Source organism: Molossus molossus, unplaced genomic scaffold, assembly GCF_014108415.1.
Source record: "Molossus molossus isolate mMolMol1 unplaced genomic scaffold, mMolMol1.p scaffold_m16_p_13, whole genome shotgun sequence".
Taxonomy (NCBI): Eukaryota; Metazoa; Chordata; class Mammalia; order Chiroptera; family Molossidae; genus Molossus; species Molossus molossus.
Genome location: NW_023425348.1, coordinates 17,388,722 through 17,411,267, shown reverse-complemented (window position 1 = coordinate 17,411,267; position 22,546 = coordinate 17,388,722). Strand labels below are relative to the sequence as shown.

Here is a 22,546-nt window from a genome sequence, read left to right as displayed (position 1 = left end):
CATAAATACATTGTAATAAGCTTTATTCCAACAGGGAAGACTCTGTGATGGAATACCTGAAGATTGCACAGGACCTAGAAATGTATGGAGTCAACTATTTTGAAATAAAAAATAAAAAGGGAACTGAGTTGTGGCTAGGTGTTGATGCTTTGGGTCTGAATATTTATGAGCATGATGACAAGTAAGTAAATAGCTAACTAGTCATTCATCAGCTGGCTTGATTGCCCTTACTGCTTTTTTTTTTTTCAAATGAAAATATAAATTAATGTTACATAGGCTTTCAGATATCATATTTTCATTGTCTCAACATACTATGGTTTTGGAGTTTACTTCTCAGTGTATTTCTCAAAATGGGAAGAATCACTTTTATTTGATGTGTGCTTCTTGATCCCTTGTGAGTTATGTCTAGTAACTTAATTAAAATTTGTTCCCTCAATAGGTGAAGAATAATTCTTTAAATGTTATGCCTGGCATACAGGTTGAAATTGAAATTAAGATCTATAAGAAATCAGGAGCAGTGAGACAATGAAATTAAAAGATGTGTGATTTATTGTTTTGTAACACCTTTTTACTGAATATTTATAGGAATTGTTTTGAATATTTTTGGATATTAATAAAGTAGAATATCCCTGTATTAAAAATAGTGAACAGTATAATTTTATTTTGAAACTGACCTGGTATTTTTTTTATTAATATGAAATAGGCCACTTCATGAATGATCACTACAGTTGCTTCCTGCCTTTCTGTGCTTTGTTCACCACACCACACGAGAGTGCTCACGCCTGTGCCAGGAGTACCTTCTGCAAAGGCAGTCTCAGTCTGGGTTGGCTCCAGTATTTTAGTTTCATTATTACAGATATCTGATAAAACACACATTTCTAAGCATATACATGATGACTCCAAAAGAGAGCATTATACTTCTTTTACTCTGGTATATTTTTTTCATTTATATCACAAAGCAAGTTAAATGCTATATCATTTAGAAGGGAAGCTTGAAATTCTTGAAAAGCAAAAATAACTTTAAGACTATTATAAGGCCAAATCCTTTTTTCTTTCTTTTAAAAATCATTGAATTAGTTTCTGTTAGAGTACTCATTAAATGTGAGAGGGAGAGGGAGAGCGAAGGTGGGGGGGAGATGGGGAATATGAAAAAGGCAAGGGGGTTAGATCAGTGCAGAAGGGAGGGATTGGGGATTGTGGACCAAGGGTCTTTTGGTCTTTAATGATTTAATTTCTTTTAATAATGAGAATGTATTCATCTATTACTTACATTTCCAAAATTAAAAAAAAATCAAAATAGGGTGCAACTTTAAAGGTTAGTTAAGTTCTTTTATCAGCTCTGTTACTAATTATCTTTGTAACCCTGATCAAGTTATTAACTCTCTGAAATTTGTATAACTGCCAGGGTCACCTTACAAGATTATTGTGAGAATTGTATGAGGAAATTGCTTTAAAATTTTAAAAAGTAACATGTAAATGTAGTATAATATTACTTTAAAAGTAATGCTCTAACACCCTTTTAAATAGGTATCTTTGACTTATCTTGGCCATTTGGGGACAGTATAATGCATGCATATTGAGTAAAGAATGTTTTTTTGTAGAAAAAATTATTTGCTGTACTGCCATCAGTCTGTTTAAGAATTAAAAGAACTATAAATAGGTAGAAATTCATACTCTGTTATCAGAACACTAACTAAATTTACCTTTTGGCCAACATAGGTGTCATAGTCATTTCATGCTCTTGTTATTGGATAGCAGTGACACATTTGATGGGTTGTTTGAAATAGTAAAATTTATGAAAAGCAGAAACAAAATTTCTTGTTCCAATCTGATCCTCTAAATTTTTATATGTAGAGTGGTAAATGGGGGCAACTGTTTTATAGTCGTAGAGTTAGAATTTTTTTAGTTCTATTTGTTCGAATATTTATGTATATGAGTATATAAAATTTTTTTGTGGGAGATATAAATCATATACCATAAAATTAAGCCTTTTATTTGTTGTTATTTTTAATCCTCACTCAAGGACGTGTGCAGAGAGGAGGAATGGAGTCGGGAGAGAGAGAAAAATAGTGATGTGAGAGAGAAACATTGACCAGTTGCCTTCCCTATGTGCCCTGACTGGGACTTGAATCCACAACACAGACATGTGCCCTGACTGGTAATTGAAACAGCAACCTTTCAGTGCACAGGGCGAAGTTCAACCAACTGAGATATTCCAGCCTGGCTAAAATTAAGCGTTTTAAAGTGAACTGAAAATTCAGCGTTTTTAGTGTATTCATAAATAATGCAAACATTTTAAAATGGGAAGGAAATAAATTTTTTATATTTAGTAACTTACATCCATAATTCACATGAAAAGTTGTGAAAGCCATCTTTCTTTCCCCTCTCTTAAACATCTTTAAATTATATAGTTGTAGTAGCTTGACTCTAAGTAGAGCTAATGCAAACCCTGAGAGCTCAGTTCTACACTCTAGAACTAGATAGTTTTCTCTAGGTAATTTTAGGAAAATCAAGGTTAATGACACATTTATGAATTTTTTGGCATATTCTTTATTTTATGTGATTTAATTGATCAAATTTTTCCTTTAAAAGATAATGTCAACAGTCTATTATGAGTAAGTTAATACATTTTGAAAATTTGGAATCCTGAACACTAGTCATTCAAAAAGTTGATAGGAATTTTTTCTATCGTTTTCTGCTTCTGACTAAAGGCATGCTCTCATTTTTTAAGGTTAACACCTAAAATTGGTTTTCCCTGGAGTGAAATCAGAAATATTTCATTTAATGACAAAAAATTTGTTATAAAGCCAATCGACAAAAAGGCACCTGTAAGTAAAATTTAAAAATAAATTTTATGTATTTTAAATGTCTGCCTCTTTGCTATGGTATTACTTGAAGAATGAAATCGTTCATTTATTGAGTTGCTCCTGAGGAATATTCTTTTTTACCTTGTATTTTTAATAACAAAATAATGTGTTATTAAAAATACCAGGTTTTAATTTTTCTAACAACACATAAATATTAGAGTTTTATTTTAACTGAAATTTAATTACAAGGCATTAGGAGGTAGTTGAAAATAATTACCATTCCTAGGAAACAATTAAAAGAATTGTGTTTGTTGGCATCTAGAATGTTGCACAGGTAGCCCTATTTTGTGTTAATTCTGTTTACAGAGTTTGCGTCATGAACATTGTATTTTTGTAACTTGAAACCTTAAACTTAAATCTTCATATTGAAATACATTCTTTGATACCTCTGATGTTAAGCATACTGTAGGTTTAAAAACTTGACAGCCCTGAACGATGGCCATTTTTGAGATAAATATGGAAAAGGTAAAACAAACAAAAACCCTCCTGTGGTGGAGGAACAGATGCTAGTAGTTTCTTTGTAGAAGAAAAAAAAATAATACTTAATATCTTGAGAGTATAAAATTTTATTCTCTCCACAAAACTGATGGGGAATGAGAGGATTAGGACCCTGCCATGTGAAAGTATGGCCTGCTTACTAGGAGTTCAGAAATGCATTGATTTCAAACTATATGTAATGTATCCTTAGAATTCATACCACATATTAAAATTTAGTACAGATTATGGTGAGAGACTCTATCCTTTAGGAAGATTTTAAATTGAGAATACTTTTATGTTTAGGATTTTGTTTTTTACGCACCTCGTCTGAGAATTAATAAGCGGATTTTGGCCTTGTGTATGGGAAACCATGAACTGTACATGCGAAGAAGGAAGCCTGACACCATTGAAGTACAACAGATGAAGGCTCAGGCTAGGGAGGAGAAACATCAGAAGCAGTTGGAAAGGTATGGAATTTACAGCCTTTCATTCTGGATTGATTGGAGTAGGCTATTCTTTAACATACTTGGAATTTACCTTTTTACGTTATTTTCATTGTGTTAATATTGAATGACAGTATTTATTACCATCCTCTTTTTCAATGAATATGTACAATTTTCAAGTTAGAAATCTGACTGATATTTCTGAGTAAATAGCTTTTCATGATTTCCAGTGCTTTTATCATGGTTGCTTGTCACTGACAGACATTGGCTTGGATGTAGTATGGAATTTCAACTTTGTCTTGCTTGTGACTTACATTTCTTAATTTTTCAGGGTAAGAACATGTTGGATTTTTTTTTTTTAAACAATGCCATGGACATTGTAGAACTCAAAAAGTCAGTGTACAGAGTATAACAACACCGGTTCTCCCTGTCCACAAAACTGATCTTTTTAACTGTGGTTCACTTAGGTTTTCAAAAGAAGAAACTATTAACTATATTAAATTGAGAGTATTGAAATGGAAAGAGTGAGTAAAATTCTTGTTGAGCCTGAAACCAGATGACTGGATCTGACAACAAAATTCCCAAATCTGATTCTAGATTAATTTGAACTTTATGGTTTAGTTGAAAAAATTTAGGCACCAAACTGAAGTTAACCATTATTAAATCTTTGTAACCATTATTAACCAGTTTGGCTCAGCAGTTAGAGCTTCAGCCTGCAGATCAAAGAGCTGCAGGTTCGTTTCCAGTCAAGGATAAGTACCTCGGTTGCAGTTTGGTCCCAGGCCCTGGTTGGGGTTGTGTGGGAGGCAACCACTCAATGTGTCTCTCACATTGATGTTTCTTTCTCTCTCTCTCCCCCCCTCCCTCATACTCTATCTGAAGATAAATGGAAAAATTTCCTCTGGTGAGGATTTAAAAAAAAAGAAAAACAATCTTTGTAGAATAGCATGGTAATCTAAGAAACAGAGTAGGTCCTAAAGAAAACAAAATTGAGGAGACCTAAATATATGTAACTACATATTTCAAACATACTAGAAATTACATTATTTGAATCTAATAAATAGGCCCTCTGCTAAATATAATTTTGCTTCCAGTACTCTTAGTGTTTCTATTTAATGATGCAATTTTTCTTAAATGTTCTAATTCACATCTGTTTTTATTTATTTATTTATTTATTTATTTATTTTTATCCTCACTCAAGGACATTTTCCCATTTTTTTGTTCAGGTAGAGTGGGCGGGAGAGAGAGGAACAGAGAGAGAGAGAGAGAGAGAGAGAGAGAGAGAGAGAGAAACATCGATGTGAAAGGAACACATCGAGTGGCTGCCACCTGCACGACCGACCAGGGCCGGGGACAAACTGCAACCAAGGTACGCGCCCTTAGCGGGAACCGAACCCGGGTCTCTCAGGACCGCAGGTCGATGCTCTAACCGCTGAGCCAAACCGGCCAGGGCCACATCTGTTTTTAGATTGCTCCCCTCAACTTATCTGCCTTAGAGTTTACTCTATTATAAAACATTTTTTATATAGGCATAAAATTTTCCAGTAATTTCTGACCTACCATTAAAGATACTAAGTTGGATTATTTATTTTGGTTAATCCTTACTCGAGGATATTTTTCCATTGATTTTTTTTTTTTTTTTTAGAATGGGAGGGAGGGAGAGAGAGAAACATCGATGTGAGAGAGACACACTGATTGGTGGCCTCCTGCATGACCCCGACCAACCAGGGCTGAGGATTGAACCTGCAACCCACGTACATGCCCTTGACCAGGAATCAAACCCTTTGGTCTGCCCACCAATGCTCTTTTTTTTTTCATCCTCACCTGAGGACATTTTTCCATTTTTTAGTCAGAGCGGGAAGGAGAGAGAGGAAGAGAGAGAAACATCGATGTGAAAGGGACACATCGAGTGGCCGCCACCCACACAACCCAACCAGGGCTGGGGACAAACTGCAGCCAAGGTACATGCCCTTAGCGGGAATTGAACCCGGGTCTCTGTGGACCGTAGGTTGACGCTCTAACCGCTGAGCCAAACCGGCCAGGGCTCCACCAATGCTCTTAACTGCTGAGCTAAACCAGTCAGGGCTGGATTGTTTCTTTAACTGGCTGTCATTTTTTATTGCTCTCAATGTGGCTTAGAATCACATGGGTTCTAGTATTAGGTGCATTTTTAAATTGTTCTTTATTGGGCATTACTTTCTATATATTCAGAAATTATAGTCATCCTCCATGAGGGATTGGTTCCAGGACCCCCATGGATATCCAAGTCCCTTGTATAAAATGGTGTAGTATTTGCATATGACCTATGTATATCCTCCCCTGTACTTTAATCATCTCTAAATTACTTACAATACCTAATACAATGTAAATGCTATGTAAATGTTGCAAAACTGTATTGTTTAGGGAACAATGACAAGAAAACAAGTCTGTACATAGTCAATACAGACACAGTCATTGTAGGCCTAACTACATAGTACACATCAGCAACAATGTAACTTTTAAAAAAATATTTTTGATTCATGGTTGGATAAATCCACAGATAGGAACCCACAGATACAGAGAGCCGACTGTATTGCATACTCATCAATGTCCTAACTGTCTGCTTGTCTATAATGTTATGTTATTTACATTCTTAAATATATTTGTCTACTTGTTCTTTATTTCTCGCACATAGAGAAGAGTGCTATATGGTTTTAATAAATGGAGTATGATTAAGTACCATTTGGTAATGGTGCTGTATTTTACTTACTAGATGAAAGTGGAAGATTTTAACTTTTGTTTTTTGCCACAATAAAAATCCTATGGTTCCTGTCTTGGATAAATTTTATAGCCTTTCATTAGCAAACATTGTATACAATGGGAATTCAGCAACTGTTTTAATTCATTTGACTACCTAGAGGATGTTTTATATGAGCAACGTAGGGATTTGGCAGGTGTCAGAAAGGGCATGCCAAATCTTCATTTATTCCCTGCTTTACAGGTCAGAGAGAGAGAGAGAAATGATACTTGAATATGTGGAAATAATTTTGGTCAAGCCCACTGGCAAAGTAGCCAGCAGACATACTTGGGGGAATGCTTGGAGGTATGCTGCCTGTGCTGCTGTACTCTCTTGGGCAAGAACAGTAGTTGGGAAGGGGCAGAGCAGCAAGGAAGCCTCTTTCCCTATAATACCTTGGTATATGTGGTCCGATTCTTATCCTGTAACTCTCCTAGCTTTGGGTTTTTCACTTTGAAAATGGTATTATATGTTTTATACCATGGGTTAATGATCTCTGTAGTCTTTGCATTGAAATTATTTGCATCCAAATTGATGATGATTCATTCTGTGATTCTGGGTTTTTTTTGTATGGCTAAATTGTTACCATATTTAAAAACTAAGAGCCTTGAGTTTACAGTTTAGATTCAGATACACACCCGCCTATTGTAGGTATTTTGTGTCATTTCTGATGATTAACATAGCGTCTCATCTACTTCTTATTTATCTTTATATTTCTGGCCCTCAACATACCCATGGTTGGCTCTCTGTAGATGCTCAGTGAATGAATTTGGCTATATTTAAAAGAAACAGTCTCATTATGTCCATGACAGATGCAGCTAAATGATAGAGCTAGTTTTTCCACCTAGCTCTCATGATGATCTTTGAAAATAGCATTAAATAGATACTTACTTTCACGCCAATGGAATTGTTAAAGGATGCATAACTGATTTTTCATCTCGTATCTAAGCATAAATTGGTTCTACCTTTGAAATTAAACTTGCATTAATTTATTGTTAATGATTGAAAATTATTGCCCACCAAGGTTATTTTACTGTTTAAAATAAAACAACCATGTGTGTGCTCTCTTCAAGCTCCTGCTAAGCTAAAGAAGTCTTTTTTTTTTTTTGGATATGGCAACGGTGCAGTTAACTCCTTTTGTGCTGACCTTTAATTTATAGTCAAAGTTCATTGAGTATGCATGTGATAAATCTCCTTTTTTTTTTCTCCACACAAGTCTGCATTAAAAATTGCTTTGCACACAAGAGATAGATTTGACAGTTTTACTTTCCTAGCAGTTTTGAAAATTTGTCCTTTGAGATTTTCTAAAATGGCTAAGTTTTTAATATTTCAAAAATAGTGATTGACTATAAAATGTGATCCCACAGTAAGACACACATAATCCATTGTATGTGTATGTAACAGGGTACTCCTATATTTTTAACATGATTTTTTTAAAACACCGCTGAATATAATGAAGACATGTTTATGCTATAGTTTCTTCTGAGTTGATTCACAGTACTTAGATTTCATGTGGATAATTCTAGTTATTGTAACAAATTAATGTGATTCCTTTTCAGGGCACAGTTAGAGAATGAAAAGAAGAAAAGAGAAATAGCAGAAAAGGAAAAGGAAAGAATAGAACGTGAAAAGGAAGAGCTAATGGAACGTCTAAGGCAAATTGAAGAACAGACCATGAAAGCCCAGAAAGGTAAAAATTTCTTTCTGACACTGGATTCAAAATTGCTGCTCTGTTATCAGGTATAGTATTTCCTTACTACTGGTAAATCTTATTATCTCACAGAGAATAATTACATTTACTTGCCAAATTAAACTTAGTGGAATCATATCATAAATATGTTTAAAGCATATTCAATTATACAGTGCTTGTATGTTCTTTCATTTTCTTCAGTTACTTAAGTATTTTCATGAGTACTCTTATTCTATATTGTAAATTACTATGTATACTAATTTATTTCTCTTGTTCAGCGTTCCATAAACAAGAAGACATTTCCAGTCCTTTCTAGTATTTAGACAAAAGCATTTGTGCAGTTCTTTATGGATACTTAAATACCATAAGGCACCTAAGTAATTTAAGGCATTTTTAAGCTCTTCTGACTATGTAAACTCTTTTGGAATTCAGTCTCTAAATTTTATTTCAGGATATTAAAACATACAACACATAGAAGTGTTGTAAAAAATCGACTTCCTAAGCAGTGTGTAACCAAATGCTTCAGTGTATAGAAAGGATACATGGGATTTGGACAGTGTGGTTTATAGTAAATAACTCTAGGATAGACTACATTCAAACAACAAATAGTGGGGAGAACAAAAGAAAAAAAAGGTGTTGAGTAAAATAAGATGTTTGCCTCCTTCCTAAGCAGTAAGTAGTATCTTAGGGCTAAAATGAAGTCTACACTATTTATAAATCTAGGATTAATACCTGCTTTCCTGTCAACTGGTAGAACCAGCCATTAGTTCTGTTTGAAATATAATAAGGTTATTCTATTTAAGGTTTATTTATTTATTTTTATCCTTACCCGAGGACTTTTTTTTTTTTTTTTTTTGCATTTATCTTCAGATAGAGCAGGAGGGAGAAAGGAAGAAAGAGAGAGAAAAACATTGATGTGAGAGAGACATCAAGCAGTTACCACCCACATGACCCCAACCAGGGCTGGGGACAAACTGCAACTGACGTATGTGCCCTTAGCAGGAACCGAACCTGGGACACTCTGGTCCGTGGGCCCACGCTCTAACTGAGCCAAATGGTCCAGGGCTACTTAAGGTTTATTACATAATAACCTCATATAAGGTTTATTTTTATTTCTTACACCAGCCTACTGTGGCGGGGAGATGCTCTTGAGCAGTGAGTAATTTGTAAATAGGTAGCTAGAGAAGAAAGTCACAAAGATCGCTGTAAATCCACAAACTGGTTGATCATTCCAGTTTCTTTTTAAAAAATATATTTTTCTTTATTGATTTTAGAGAGAGGAAGGGAGAGATAGAGAGTGAGAGACGGGAACGTTGATGAGAGAGAACATCGATTGGCTGCCTCCTGTATGCCCCCCACTGGGAATTTGGCCCACAACCTCTGGGCATGTGCCCTGACCTGGAATTGAACCGGTGACCTCTTGTTGCATGGGTCGACGCTCAACCACTGAACCACACCTGCTGGGCAATCATTCCAGTTTCTAAGAGGATTGGAAATAATTTCTAAGGGAAGAAACAGAAAAAAACCTGTTTATTTATTTTAATTAATTAATTTTTTGTTACAGATGTTTTTATTCTGATTCATTAGAAGCTTCACTTCCCAGAGCTAGAAAATACCCAGAAACTACTTAGTTCAAAGTGCAGAGGTAGCAAAGAGACTTGTTCACAGGTTACAACACAAGGGCAGAACTTGTTTCCTGAATTCTAGCTTGATGATGTTTCTACCACTTTAGGTGCCTTTTTTTTTTTTTTTTTAATCCTCATCCGAGGACATTTTTCCATTTTTTGTTCAGACAGAGTGGGAGGGAGAGAGAGGAAGAGAGAGAAACATCGATGTGAAAGGGACACATCGAGTGGCTGCCATCCACACGACCAACCAGGGCTGGGGACAAACTGCAGCCGAGTTACATGCCCCCAGTGGGAACTGAACCTGGGTCTCTCTGGACCGCAGGCCGATGCTCCAACCGCCGAGCCAAACCGGCCAGGGCTAGGTGCCTTTTTTCATTAATTAAAACAGATATTCATGCAGTACCTGTTTGATGCTGCATTTTAGGAATACAAATATATTGCATACATGGGAGTGAAAATCTGTGTGGGTGGCAGAAATAAAAATATTAATAAAGTGACCTAATGTGTACTAAGTGCCATGTGAATGGTATAAGCAATACTTTTAGAGAAAGAATGCTGTAAAAACAAAACCCTGGAATATACTTAAGTGTGTTTTTAAAATAAAGTTTAAAGAAATTTATGGTATTGGTTTTATTTTAAAGAAAAGATTGAATGATAGCACTTTTTCATTTACTACCTGAGAGAGTAACTACTTACCAAGTCTTTTAATCTCATTTATATAGGATGTATGATAAACAATAATTTATACTCAGAAAACTACTCAAGTCAACAAGCGCTAAGGAATATAATGAAGATAGAACATAAGAAAGAGTCTAGAGCATCCCTGTCTAGACAATTTTAAATCAGTCATCTTAGGGCAAAGGAGATCCATTTTCTTGTTTTCCCTATTAATAAAGCTTTTCCAGGTTGTCTTAAAATCTCTATGATTGTCTTGTAAATTATGCTAAATTCTCACTAAATGCAGTAATTCTGGCCATGCCTAAGTGATGATATTTAGTAGATAAACCTATAAATTTTTGTTTGAGAAGAAACTTTTCTATACCTTATTATTGTCATTTTATTAAAAAAAATTATTGAAGTAATTATTATTTGAAGTGAGTCACAAATCATTAAAAAAAAACACCATCCTACTAGTTTACATTTCTTATAATGTATCATTGTTAATTATCTTCATCATTTTTAACTATTTTTAAGTTAAATTGATGACTATATTTGAGTTATAATACAGCCAGATTTGCATTCAGTTACTTCCAACAAAAACAAAGTGACTTCCCCCCTTCAAAAAACAAACCACAAGAAAGAGTGGGGAGGACAAACAAATGGCCAAGAGACATATGAAGAAATGCTCAACATCACTAATCATCAGAGAGATGCAAATTAAAACAACTATGAGGTATCACCTCACACCTGTCAGAATGGCCACCATCAACAAATCATAAAACAAGTGTTGGCGAGGGTGTGGAGAAAAGGGGACTTCAGTACACTGCTGGTGGGAATGCAGACTGGTGCAGCCACTGTGGAAAACACTATGGTGTTACCTCAAAAACTTAAAAATTGAACTGCTCTTTGACCCAGTGATCGTACTTCTAGGAATATACCCTGAGAAGCCGGAAACACCAATCAGAAAGAATATATGTACCCCCATGTTCATAGCAGCACTGTTTACAATAGCTGAGATCTGGAAACAACCCAGTATCTATCAGTAGATGAGTGGATTAAAAAGCTGTGGTACACGTACACAGTGGCAGAAAAAAAGATCTCTTATCATTTGAGATGACATGGAGGACCCTGGAGAGTGTTATGCTAAGCGAAACAAACCAAGCAGAGAAAGACAAATATCACATGATCTCACTTATTTGTGGAATATAATGAACTAAACAAACTGATGAACAAAATTGACCCAGAGACATAGAGGTAGGGTACAGACTAACAAACCCCAGAAGAGGGAGTGTTGGGGACGGGGGGAGATAAACCACAGAACTTATATGCATGTATACAAACCAATGGACTTAGACAACAAAGCTGGGGAAGAGGGGGAGAAATGAGAAACATCTGTAACAAAAACATTAATAAAAATTTTTTTAAAAAGTGGCGGTGTAATTTTATTCTGAATACTTAATTAAGCACCTCATGTTTACTGAATACTGTTCATAACAGATAATAAAAATCATTTTATGTAGTTTTAAGCACAGCGAAGGAAGTAAACATGTTGATGTGGTAAAAGTAGTAGTAGCTGTGAGTAGGAGGGGTTTGTCCACTCTTGGTGTACATTGTTTACATATAGGAGCCAAGCTTTAATTTCGTCATTAACTTAGAATATGACCATAAGCAAGTCATTTTAATCTCTAGATTTCCTAATGTTTCTAATTTCTAAAATGGAAGTAAATAGTTCCTAACTTAGTTTTCTGAAATTTGTAGTTATATTTTTTAAAGTTTTCAGCATAGATATAGTAATGTGCATACTTCTTAGGTGTGAGGCTTTATGAATTTTTGCAAAGCAAATTTTTTTAGTTATTTTTAAAATATTTTTTTTATTGATTTTTAGAGAGGGGAACATAGAGGGCGGGAGAGAGAAACATCGATGAGAGAGAACATCGATTGGTCGCTTCCTGCATGCTCCCCACTGGGGATCAGGCCCACAACCTGGGCATTTATTCTGTGGAATATACTATATTTTACTTGTTCATCAGTTTTTGGACATTTAGGTTGTTTCCACTGTTTGGTTATTGTGAATATGCTGATAACGAACATTTGTGTACTGGTTGTTGTGTTTTTATGTGTGTTAATTTCTTTTGGGTTTGAACCTGGGTCTGAAATTGCTAGATTATATGGTAACTCTGTGTTTAACCTTTTTTTTAAATCCTCACATGAGGATATGCTTTTTTGTTGTTGTTGTTGTTGTTGTTGTTTTTAATTGATTTTAGAAAGAGCAAGGGAGGAAAGGAGGGAGGGAGACAGAGAGAAATATTGATTTGTTCTTCCACATATTTACGCATTCATTAGTTGATTCTTTTTTTTTTTTTTTAATCCTCACCTGAGGACATTTTCCATTTTTTGTTCAGATAGAGTGGGAGGGAGAGAGAGAGAGAAACATCGATGTGAGAGAGACATGGAGTGGCTGCCACCCACATGACCCCAGCCAGGGCTGGGGACAAACTGCAACTGAGGTAGGTGCCCTTAGCGGGAACTGAACCCGGGTCTCTCTGGACCACAGGCTGATGCTCTAATCGCTGAACCAAACTGGCCAGGGCTCTTTTTTTTTTTTAATCCCCCCCACCCCCTTTATTGATTTTAGAGAGAGGAAGGGAAAGGGAGAGATAGAAACATCAATGAGAGAGAACATCGATTGGCTACCTCCTGCATGCACCCCATTGGGGATTGGGCCCACAACCTGGGCATGTGTCCTGACTGGGCATCGAACCGGCGACCTCTTGGTGCATGCATCGACACTCAACCACTGAGCCATACTGGCTGGATCATTGGTTGATTCTTGTGTGTTTCGTGACTGGGGATCGAACTCTAGACCCTTCGATGCACAGGATGATGCTCTCACCAACTGAGCCACACTAACCAGGTCTCCATATTTAACTTTTTGAGGAACTGCCAAACTGGTTTCTAACACTATTGTACCATTTTCCATTCCCACCAACAGTGTACCATTTCTCCATGTCCTCACCAACACTTGTTCATGGTTGTCTTTCGGATTATAGTCATCCTAATGGATATGAAGTGGTTTTGATTTGCATTTTCCTACTGGTTAATGGTGTTGAGCATCTTTCCATATGCTTATTGGCCATTTATATATCTTCTTTGGAAAAATGTATTTTCAAGTTTCATGCCCTTTTTTTAAAAATTGATTTTAGAGAGAGAAAATACACATTGATGTGAGAGAGAAATATTGATCGATTGCCTCCCATATGCACTCCAACTGGGGAATGAACCCACAACCTGAGTAGTATATACCCTGGCCAGGAATCAAACGCATGACTTTTCAGTGTATGGGGCAATGCTCCAGCCAACTGAGCAATACTGGCCAGGGCTTGTGCTCATTTTTCATTTGCAGTTTTTGTCTTTTTGTTGTTAAGGTTTAAGAATGTTTTATATATCTGGATATAAGTCCTTTATCAGATATCAGATAAATGATTTAAAAATATTTTCTCCCATCTAATGGATTGTCTTTTTACTTTGTTGATGGTGTTCTTTGAAGCCCAGTGGTTTTAAATTCTGATGGGGTCCAATTTATTTATTTTTGCTTGTGTTGTCATGCCGAAGAATAGTTTTGTCTGTTTTTGTACTACATATAAATGAATTTATGCACTCTTATATTTGGCTTTTTTGGGAGGATGGGGCTTAAACTTATGTAATTTAGCTGTAATGTGTTCTTTTACATTGCTGTGAAATATTCTATTGCACATTTTACTGGTGATGGACATTTGGAATATTTTCACTTTGGGGCTATTATAAAGGCTTTCATGAGCATTCTTGAATGTAGTACATATGTATTAATTTTGGGGAGGTATATCCTAAGAGTGGAATTGCTAGATAACAGCTATACTCTGCTATAGCAGATACTGCCACCATTTTCTCAAAGCGATTGTATCACTTTTCATTCCTATCAGTAGTGAATGCAAGTTCATTTGCCCTGTATCTTCACTGTTACTTCCATCACCTGTTATTGTCAGGGTTCTTTTTTGTTTTGTTTGTTTGTTTAGTCATTCTAGTAAGTACAATGAGGACAGTACATTTTCTTCATGACTGAAGATTTTGAGCGCCTTTGCAAATGCTTGTAACTATCTGTGAAGTGCCCTTTCACATCTTTTGTCCATTTAAAATAATTGGATTTTCTTTTCTTTCAGAATGATCTGTAGGAGTTTTTTTACATGTATTGTAAAATATCTTCTCTCTGTGGTTTATCTTTTACTTTTCTTAAGGGTGTCTTTTAATGAAGAGTTCTTAATTTTAAGTACTATTTAGCAAACTTCTTTCTTTATGGTTATGAATATGTTATTCTGTACTACCTTCTAAAAACTTTGTTTTGCCTTTCACATTTGAGTTCACAATTTATATGTAACTGACTTTTCTAAGGGTTAGTGTTTTTTCCCATATTTCCAATTTTCCCAGACCCATTTATTGCAAAGGCTATCCTTTCCCCATTGTACTACAGCATCACCTTTATCACAAATTCAAGACTGTATATACGTGGGTCTGTTTATAGACTGTTCTGTTTCACTTACCCATTTGTCCTATTGCTATACCATACTGTTTAACTGTGAGTTGTTTCTAGAAAGATTTGTAACTTACATCTCATAAATTAATAATAGGTGTTCAACAAAATACAGGCAATAAGTGCAGTGATTGTTAAAGATAATTTGACAACTTTTGGGTTTATATATTAGATTTTACATTACCTTTGCGGTGGTTTTCAACCTTCCTAATGCTGCGACCCTTTAATACAGTTCCTCATGTTGTGCTGACCCCCAACCATTAAATTATTTTCATTGCTACTTCATAACTGTAATTTTGCTACAGTTAATGGTAGCAACCCTGTGAAAGGGTTGTTCGACCCCCAAAGGGGTTGTGACCCACAGGTTGAGAACCACTGTTTTACGGCATTAATTATTGTTGCACATTACACAGTTTTATGCATTGTAAATCTGAAGTTCAGAAAAGGAAAATGATTACTTGAGAAAGGTATTAAAGGGAGCCATTTCATTTGTAACAGGACAAGCTAAATCTCCAGAAGAGTTTAATTTCTGCCAAGACTGGACTCCTTGATTTGAGTCAACAGTCTAGAAATTCTGCTTATTTCGCAACGTGTACCCTCTTCTCCTATTGTATTTCCAGGTGAAAATTTCCTGGGTTGGAAATTTTCTCTTTTTGCTTGCTCTATTAACTATTCTTTTCCTTTCATCTTCCGTGGGCCCCCATTCTATTTATTTGTAATCTTTTTCTGAATACACAGCTTCTGAAGAGGAAGTTCTAGAGATGGGAAGTCCAGGAGAGGAAGATCAGTTGTTGGGATGTCTTTGCTGCAAAGTTCTAATAATGAGCTAATAATACTTTCTGAATGCAGCTTTCCTACCTCTCAAGTCTGGCCTTTTCAGATGCTCTTTCCTTAACCGTTCATCCTTGGCCACAGGAGGGGCTTCCCTTGCCCTTCACATTTGCAATTTTGCTGATTCTGGTTTTTTTAAATTATTTTTATTAATTTATTTTTGTTACAGATGTCTTCCCTTTTTTCCCCATTGACACCCTCCTTCCTACCCCCCCACCCCCGCCCCATCCCCAGGTTTGTTGTCATCGGTTATATATACATGCATATAAGTTCTGTGGTTTATCTCTCAGTTTTGCTGATTCTTTGGTGGTTATAAATATATTTTATCTTTTTCTTTTTAGGGAGAATTTCAATGCATGATTCTAGTGGCTCACTAGAATTTAATTTTATTTGCTGAAATAAAATGAGTAGAGTATCTGGATCTCTGTCAAAGAAGTCATGAATTTTTAGTGGATGTTTCTCTGTGGCGGGGCTTTGAATTAATGACCTAAATGTTAGAGGTAAAATGAAGCTTCTAGAAGATAGCAAAGTAGATTATGGTCATAACCATAAGGTAAAGATGGATACATTGAACTTCTGTAATAATGAAGGGAACTCTGGCCCTTGGTGTCTTTGTAGAGGATTTATAAGGTGCCTGAAGATCACTTTCTATATTATTGTCAGTGTTTCTCTGGACTTTGATTCTTTCCTCATGCTTTGCTTATTTCCCAGTTGTCTTAGTAAATAGTCATCATAATTATTGTAATGCCTTATTTGCTAACTCCACTATAATCTATTATACTACTACATAATCTATGGGCTTAGCCTGTAGTCTGTTTTGAGGGGGGTGGTTAGAGGGGGTCATTTGATCCCATCTCATGGTATGCCTGGTAATTTCGGTTGAATGCCTAAAATTGTGTATGAAAAGTTGTGGAGACTCTGGGTGATGTTATTTTCTTTTAGGGAGAATTTAGTTTTTCTTTGACTGGCAGAATATGTGCACATCGTCTTGATGAAGTTGAACTGGGGCTTAGGCTTTGTTAGCTTGGTCTCTCTCTGGGTTTCCTCTTCCGCTAGTCTGTAGCCCTTTGGGCTTGTCATCTGAAAGACTGCCTATTTGTGAGGCCCTTCTGTCTTAGAGGGCCCTGAACTCCAATCTCTGACTCCCCAGCTGCAAGAGAGTGATGATTTCTCTGTTCAGCTGTTGAGCCTCTTACAGCGCCTTTTCCTTATGTTCTAGTGTCTTACCTTATGTGTACATTTTAGGGGTTGACAAACATCTTGAGGGGAAGTAGCAAGCAGATTTTGGGGCTTACATTTCTTTTCTTTTTTTATGTATGTTTTTATTGATTTTTTTTTTTAGAGAGAGAGGAAGGGAGAGAGAGAAACATCAATGTGAGAGAGAAACACTGATTGGCTGCTTCTGCATGCCCTCTATCGGGGATCGAACCTGCAACCCAAGCATGTGCCCTGACCAGAAATCGAACTGGGACCTCTCAGTCCATTAGATGACACTCAGTCCACTGAGCCACACCGGCCGGGCACTATTCAGTCCTCTTAAGGGTCTCGGCATCTCAAATTCCTTAAGAGGCTGCCTTGGCAGCCCCAGAGTCTAAATCTCTGTCTTCTAGGCCGGGAGGACCCTGCTGGCCTCAGACTCTGTTCTGCTCCTCATCTGTTCTCCTGTACTGGGAAGAGGATAAAGGGGGGATAAAGGAGACTTGACTTTGGGTGGTAAACACACAGTACAGTATACAGATGATATATTATAGAATTGTACACTTAAAACCTGTATCATTTTATTAACCAATGTCACTCCAATAAATTCCACAAAAAATTGTTTAAAACTTTGAAAAGATTATTTTTTAAAAACAGTTGTGCAGATTTTTATTTCTTTGCATTTTTAAGTTGTTACATATATTTTTAACAAATTACTAAGCTTTTAGTAAGTTAAAAATGAGGTATATGTTTATTTACAGATGTGCTAATTTTTAGAAACTGTACAGATTAGATTCCTTGCTATTAATTTGGCTTCTTTTGATAGGGAGTGTAATTGGAATTAACTGTTTCTGTGGTGGGGGGCATTCATATTTTTGACAGAACTAGAAGAACAAACTCGAAAAGCTCTGGAACTGGACCAGGAACGAAAACGAGCAAAAGAAGAAGCAGAAAGGCTTGAAAAGGAGCGTCGAGCTGCTGAAGAGGCCAAGTCAGCTATAGCAAAACAAGCTGCTGACCAGATGAAGAATCAGGAACAGCTAGTAAGAAACCTTAGTTCTATCTTTTTTTTTTTTTAATCCTCACCCAAGGATATTTTTTTATTTATCTTCAGACAGAGAGCAAGGGAGGGAGAGAGAGAGAGAGAGAGAGAGAAAAACATTGATGTGAGAGAGACATATCAATTGGTTGCCTCCTGCACAACCCCAACCAGGGCCAGGGCCCTAACCGCAGCTGATGCACGTGCCCTTGACCAGAATTGAACCTGCAATTCTGGTCCTCGGGCCGATGCTCCAGTTGCTGGGCCAAACTGGCCAGGGCTAAGTTGCACATTTTAAGTTCCTGCTACAGACACATGAATGATAAAAATTGTCTATAGAATGATAAAAATTTTTTTGCCTGTTCTCATTATTAGCTTATTATGGGTCCCTAGACCTACTGTGAGTAAGATATTTATGATCGTAAAGGAATACTAACTTTTTAAAAATGGAAGACTATATAAGAAAAAAAAAACCCAAACATGTATATTCAAGCTTTGTTGACTTAATATAAATTACTGAAAATATATTGTTTTTTAATTTTGACAGTTATATTGTTCATTTTAGGCAGCGGAACTTGCTGAATTCACAGCCAGGATTACACTTCTAGAAGTAGCCAAGAAGAAAAAGGAGGAGGAAGCTAATGAGTGGCAACAAAAAGTAAGTATTTCTTTGTTCATTCACTATCATTTATTGAATACTTATTTTGTACCCAGAAATATGCTGAATTTATAGAGATGAGTACAGGATACTGTTAGAATTTAGAGGGGACGGATACCTGTGTGCATGGTAGTAAACATTAATCTATTGATGTAAGCTAAGTACTTTGGGAACACAGGAGAGGTCAATGAGGCAGGTAATGGGGAAACTCTTGTAAGTTTAAGCTGGGTTTTGAATAATAAATTCAGTTTTGGGGTAGAAAAGATTGGGAGTGGTTAGACTGAAGAGAAAATCGTTCCAGAGAGAGAGATGAACGAATGTAGGAATTATGAAACTGTAAGGTAGATTTAAGGGTAACTTACCAGTGAGCAAGCAACTCAGAAATTTTGGGAGATGTGGCTAGAAAGTTAGGAAATTTAGTTGTGAAAGGTTTTATGTAAATGTCCTGCTAAGACAAGATGACAGGGAGTATCTGTAGACATTGGGATCGAAGATTTTAAAACAAGATTGTAACATGTAGTCATTGTGAGGGACGGACTGGGATAGTGGGTAGGATTACTTTGAAGCTAAAGACCATAACTAAGGATGTGGCAGTGAGAGTAAAGAGGAAAAGGACTTGTGAGAGAGATTTTGTGGTGGATTCAAAAGGGCATGGCAACCAGATGACTGGTTATAAAGTTGCATTAGAGGGATGCAGTGAAGATGATACGGAATTTCCTTTTTTTTTCTTTTTGGTATGTGCCCCTAGTGGGAACCGAACCCGGGACTCGTTAGTCCGCAGGCCAATGCTCCAACCGTTGAGCCAAACCGGCCAGGGCTGATGCTGGAATTTCTAATATGAGTTCTTGAGTAGATGAAACCACTCCTGTCTGAAATCACACACAAGTGAAATCTAAGGCTTTAGTTGGAGGGGTGGGGAATGTAAGATAATGAGGGCGTAATTCAAACTTGTACATTAATTCTTAAATGCATACTTATGACTTTTCTACAATAAAATGAATATGGTTTTCTTCATTCTTAAATTTTCTTTGTAGCAGTTTAAATTTTATAGGAAAGTTTTACATATATTGAGAATTACATATATATCTATATATAACTGCAAAAGGAATAAACTCCGGTAAACTACCTGTTACACTATCTTTATTAGAATTTCATAGAGATACATAAACGTAAAAATAACACATCACGAGGCAAATCCTGTCAATTACGGAAATTAGAGAATTCACACAGGAGTCACATTTCCACAAACTGGGGTCACTATTGTGACACCTCAGTGCACATCCTTGCAGGACCTTTTCCTATTTGCATATGCGTGTTATACACATTTATATGTTCATAATGAGGTCATACTATATAAATGATTTCATTTTAGTTGGTTTTTCTCTTACCTAATATTAGACTATATTAAAAAATTTTTTAATTTAGATATGATTGACATATTAGTTTAGGTGTACAACAGAATAATTTATATTTGTATACATTGTGGAATGATCATAAGCACCATAAATAGCTACAAATATTTTTCCTTGTGATGAAAACTTTTAAGTTAACTCTCTTAGCAACTTTCAAATATGTAATACAGTATTACTAACTACAGTTGTCGTGCTGTACATTATATCTCATGATTTTTTTTTTATAGCTGGGAGTTTGTATTTACTAACCCTTTGTTGTATTTTCCCACCCCCCACCTCTGGTAACCACCTGTCTGTTCTCTGTATCCATAAGCTCAGTTTCTTTGTTTATTTGCTTTTCTTTATTTTTTCCATTATTATTTATCCCCCTAAACATTCCACACATAGATGAGATCATGAGATACTTGTCTTTCTCTGCCTGACTTATATCACTTGGCATAATGCCCTCAAGGTCTATCCATGATGTTACAAGTGGCAAGATTTCCTTCATTTTTATGGCTGAATAATACTCCAGTGTGTGTGTGTGTGTGTGTGTGTGTGTGTGTGTGTGTAGGAACAGATATATACATTTTCAATTATTTAATTATATACAGTTATTTATCAATGTACACTCAGGTTGCTTTCATGTCTTCGCTGTTGTTACTAATACTGCAGTGCTTATGGGGATACATGTATCTTCTCAGGTTAGTGTTTTTGTTTTCTTTGGATAAATAACTGGAAGTAAAATTGCTGGACCATGTGGCCAATTTAATTTTAATTTTTTAAGAATCTCCATACTGTTTTTCATAGTGGCTGCGCCAGTTTACAGACCCACCAATGGTACACGTAAGGGCTCTTTTTTTCATCACACCTTCAACAACATTTATTTATTTATTTTTATAATAACCATTCTAACTGGTGTGTGGTAATATCTCCCTGGTTTGATGTTCATTTCCCTTATGATTAGTGACTTTGAGCATCTTATCGTGTATCTATTTTTTATTCTCACTTGAGGACATTTTTCCATTTTTTGTTAAGATAGAGTGGGAGGGAGAGAGAGAGAGAGAAACATCGACGTGAAAAGGACACATTGAGTGGCTGCCACCCATACAACCCAACCAGGGCCGGGGACAAACTGCAACTGAGGTACGTGCCTTTAGCGGGAACCAAACCCAGGACTCTCTGGACTGCAGGCCGACGATCTAACTGCTAAGCCAAATTGGCCAGGGCTTATCGTGTATCTATTAGTCATCTATAAACCTGTCTATTCAGTTCTCTGCCTGTTTTGTTTTGTTTTTAATTAATCTTCACCCGAGGATATTTTTTTATTTATCTTCAGATAGAGTGGGAGGGAGAGAAAGAGAGAGAGAAACATCGATGTGAGAGGGACACATCAACTGGTTGTCTCTTGCACGATCCAACCAGGGCTGGGGACGAACTGCAGCCGAGGTATGTGCCGTTGGCCAGAATTGAACCTGAAACTCATTGGTCTGTGGGTCAAGGCTCTGCTGCTGAGCCAAACCGGTCAGGGCTCTCCGCCCATCTTTTTAATTGGATTGTTTGAGTTTTTTAATATGTTTTGGATATTAATCCCTTATCAAATATATGATTTGTAAATATTTTTTTTCTCATTTGATAGGTTTCCCTTTTGTTTTGTTGGGTTTCCTTTGCTGTACAGAAGCTTTATAGTTTGATGTAGTCCCAGTTGTTTATTTTTGTTTTTGGTGTCAAATCCAAAAAATCATCACCAAGACCAATGTCACGAAGCTTGCTGCCTATGATTTTCTCTAAGAGTTTTATGGTTTTAGGTCCTAAATTAAAATATTTAATCCATTTTGATTTGACTTTTGTATATGGTGTAACATAGTGGTCCAGTTTCATTTTTTTGAGTGTGGTTCTCTTAATTTTTACAACACCATTTATTAAAGGACTGTCCTTTCTTATGTATTCTTGGCTGATTTTTTTTGTAATTTTTTTTTTCTTCATTGATTTTAGAGAGGAAGGGAAAGGGGGGGAGAGAGATAGAAACATTGATGAGAGAGAACATCGATTGGCTACCTCCTGCATGCCCCACACAACCTGGGCATGTGCCCTGACCAGGAATCAAACTGGTGACCTCTTGGTACATGGGTCCATGCTAACCATTGAGCAACACAGGCCAGGCTTTTGGCTGCTTTCTTATCAGTTAACTGAACATACATGTGTGGGTTTATCTCTGGGCAGTCTGTGTTCAAAATTTACCAAAAAGTGTTTTATAGCTAGTTCGCCAGGCCAGTGTCCAAAATGGGACTTTGCATTGCATCTGTTTGCTCTAAGTCTATTTTA

The 22,546-nt window shown here is 36.3% G+C and overlaps 1 protein-coding gene across 4 annotated transcripts in view; it reads left to right on the top strand.

Moving 5' to 3' along the window:
• Positions 1–22,546, top strand: part of RDX (radixin) — an 88,647-nt gene that overhangs the window by 39,578 nt on the left and 26,523 nt on the right. For all 4 annotated transcript variants that reach the window (XM_036258434.1, XM_036258430.1, XM_036258432.1 and 1 more), the window contains 6 exons: positions 35–181; positions 2,732–2,828; positions 3,648–3,811; positions 8,123–8,253; positions 18,016–18,176; positions 18,738–18,830. In XM_036258434.1, the coding sequence (XP_036114327.1) occupies positions 35–181; positions 2,732–2,828; positions 3,648–3,811; positions 8,123–8,253; positions 18,016–18,176; positions 18,738–18,830 (793 nt within the window). The remainder of the gene's footprint in view (positions 1–34; positions 182–2,731; positions 2,829–3,647; positions 3,812–8,122; positions 8,254–18,015; positions 18,177–18,737; positions 18,831–22,546) is intronic.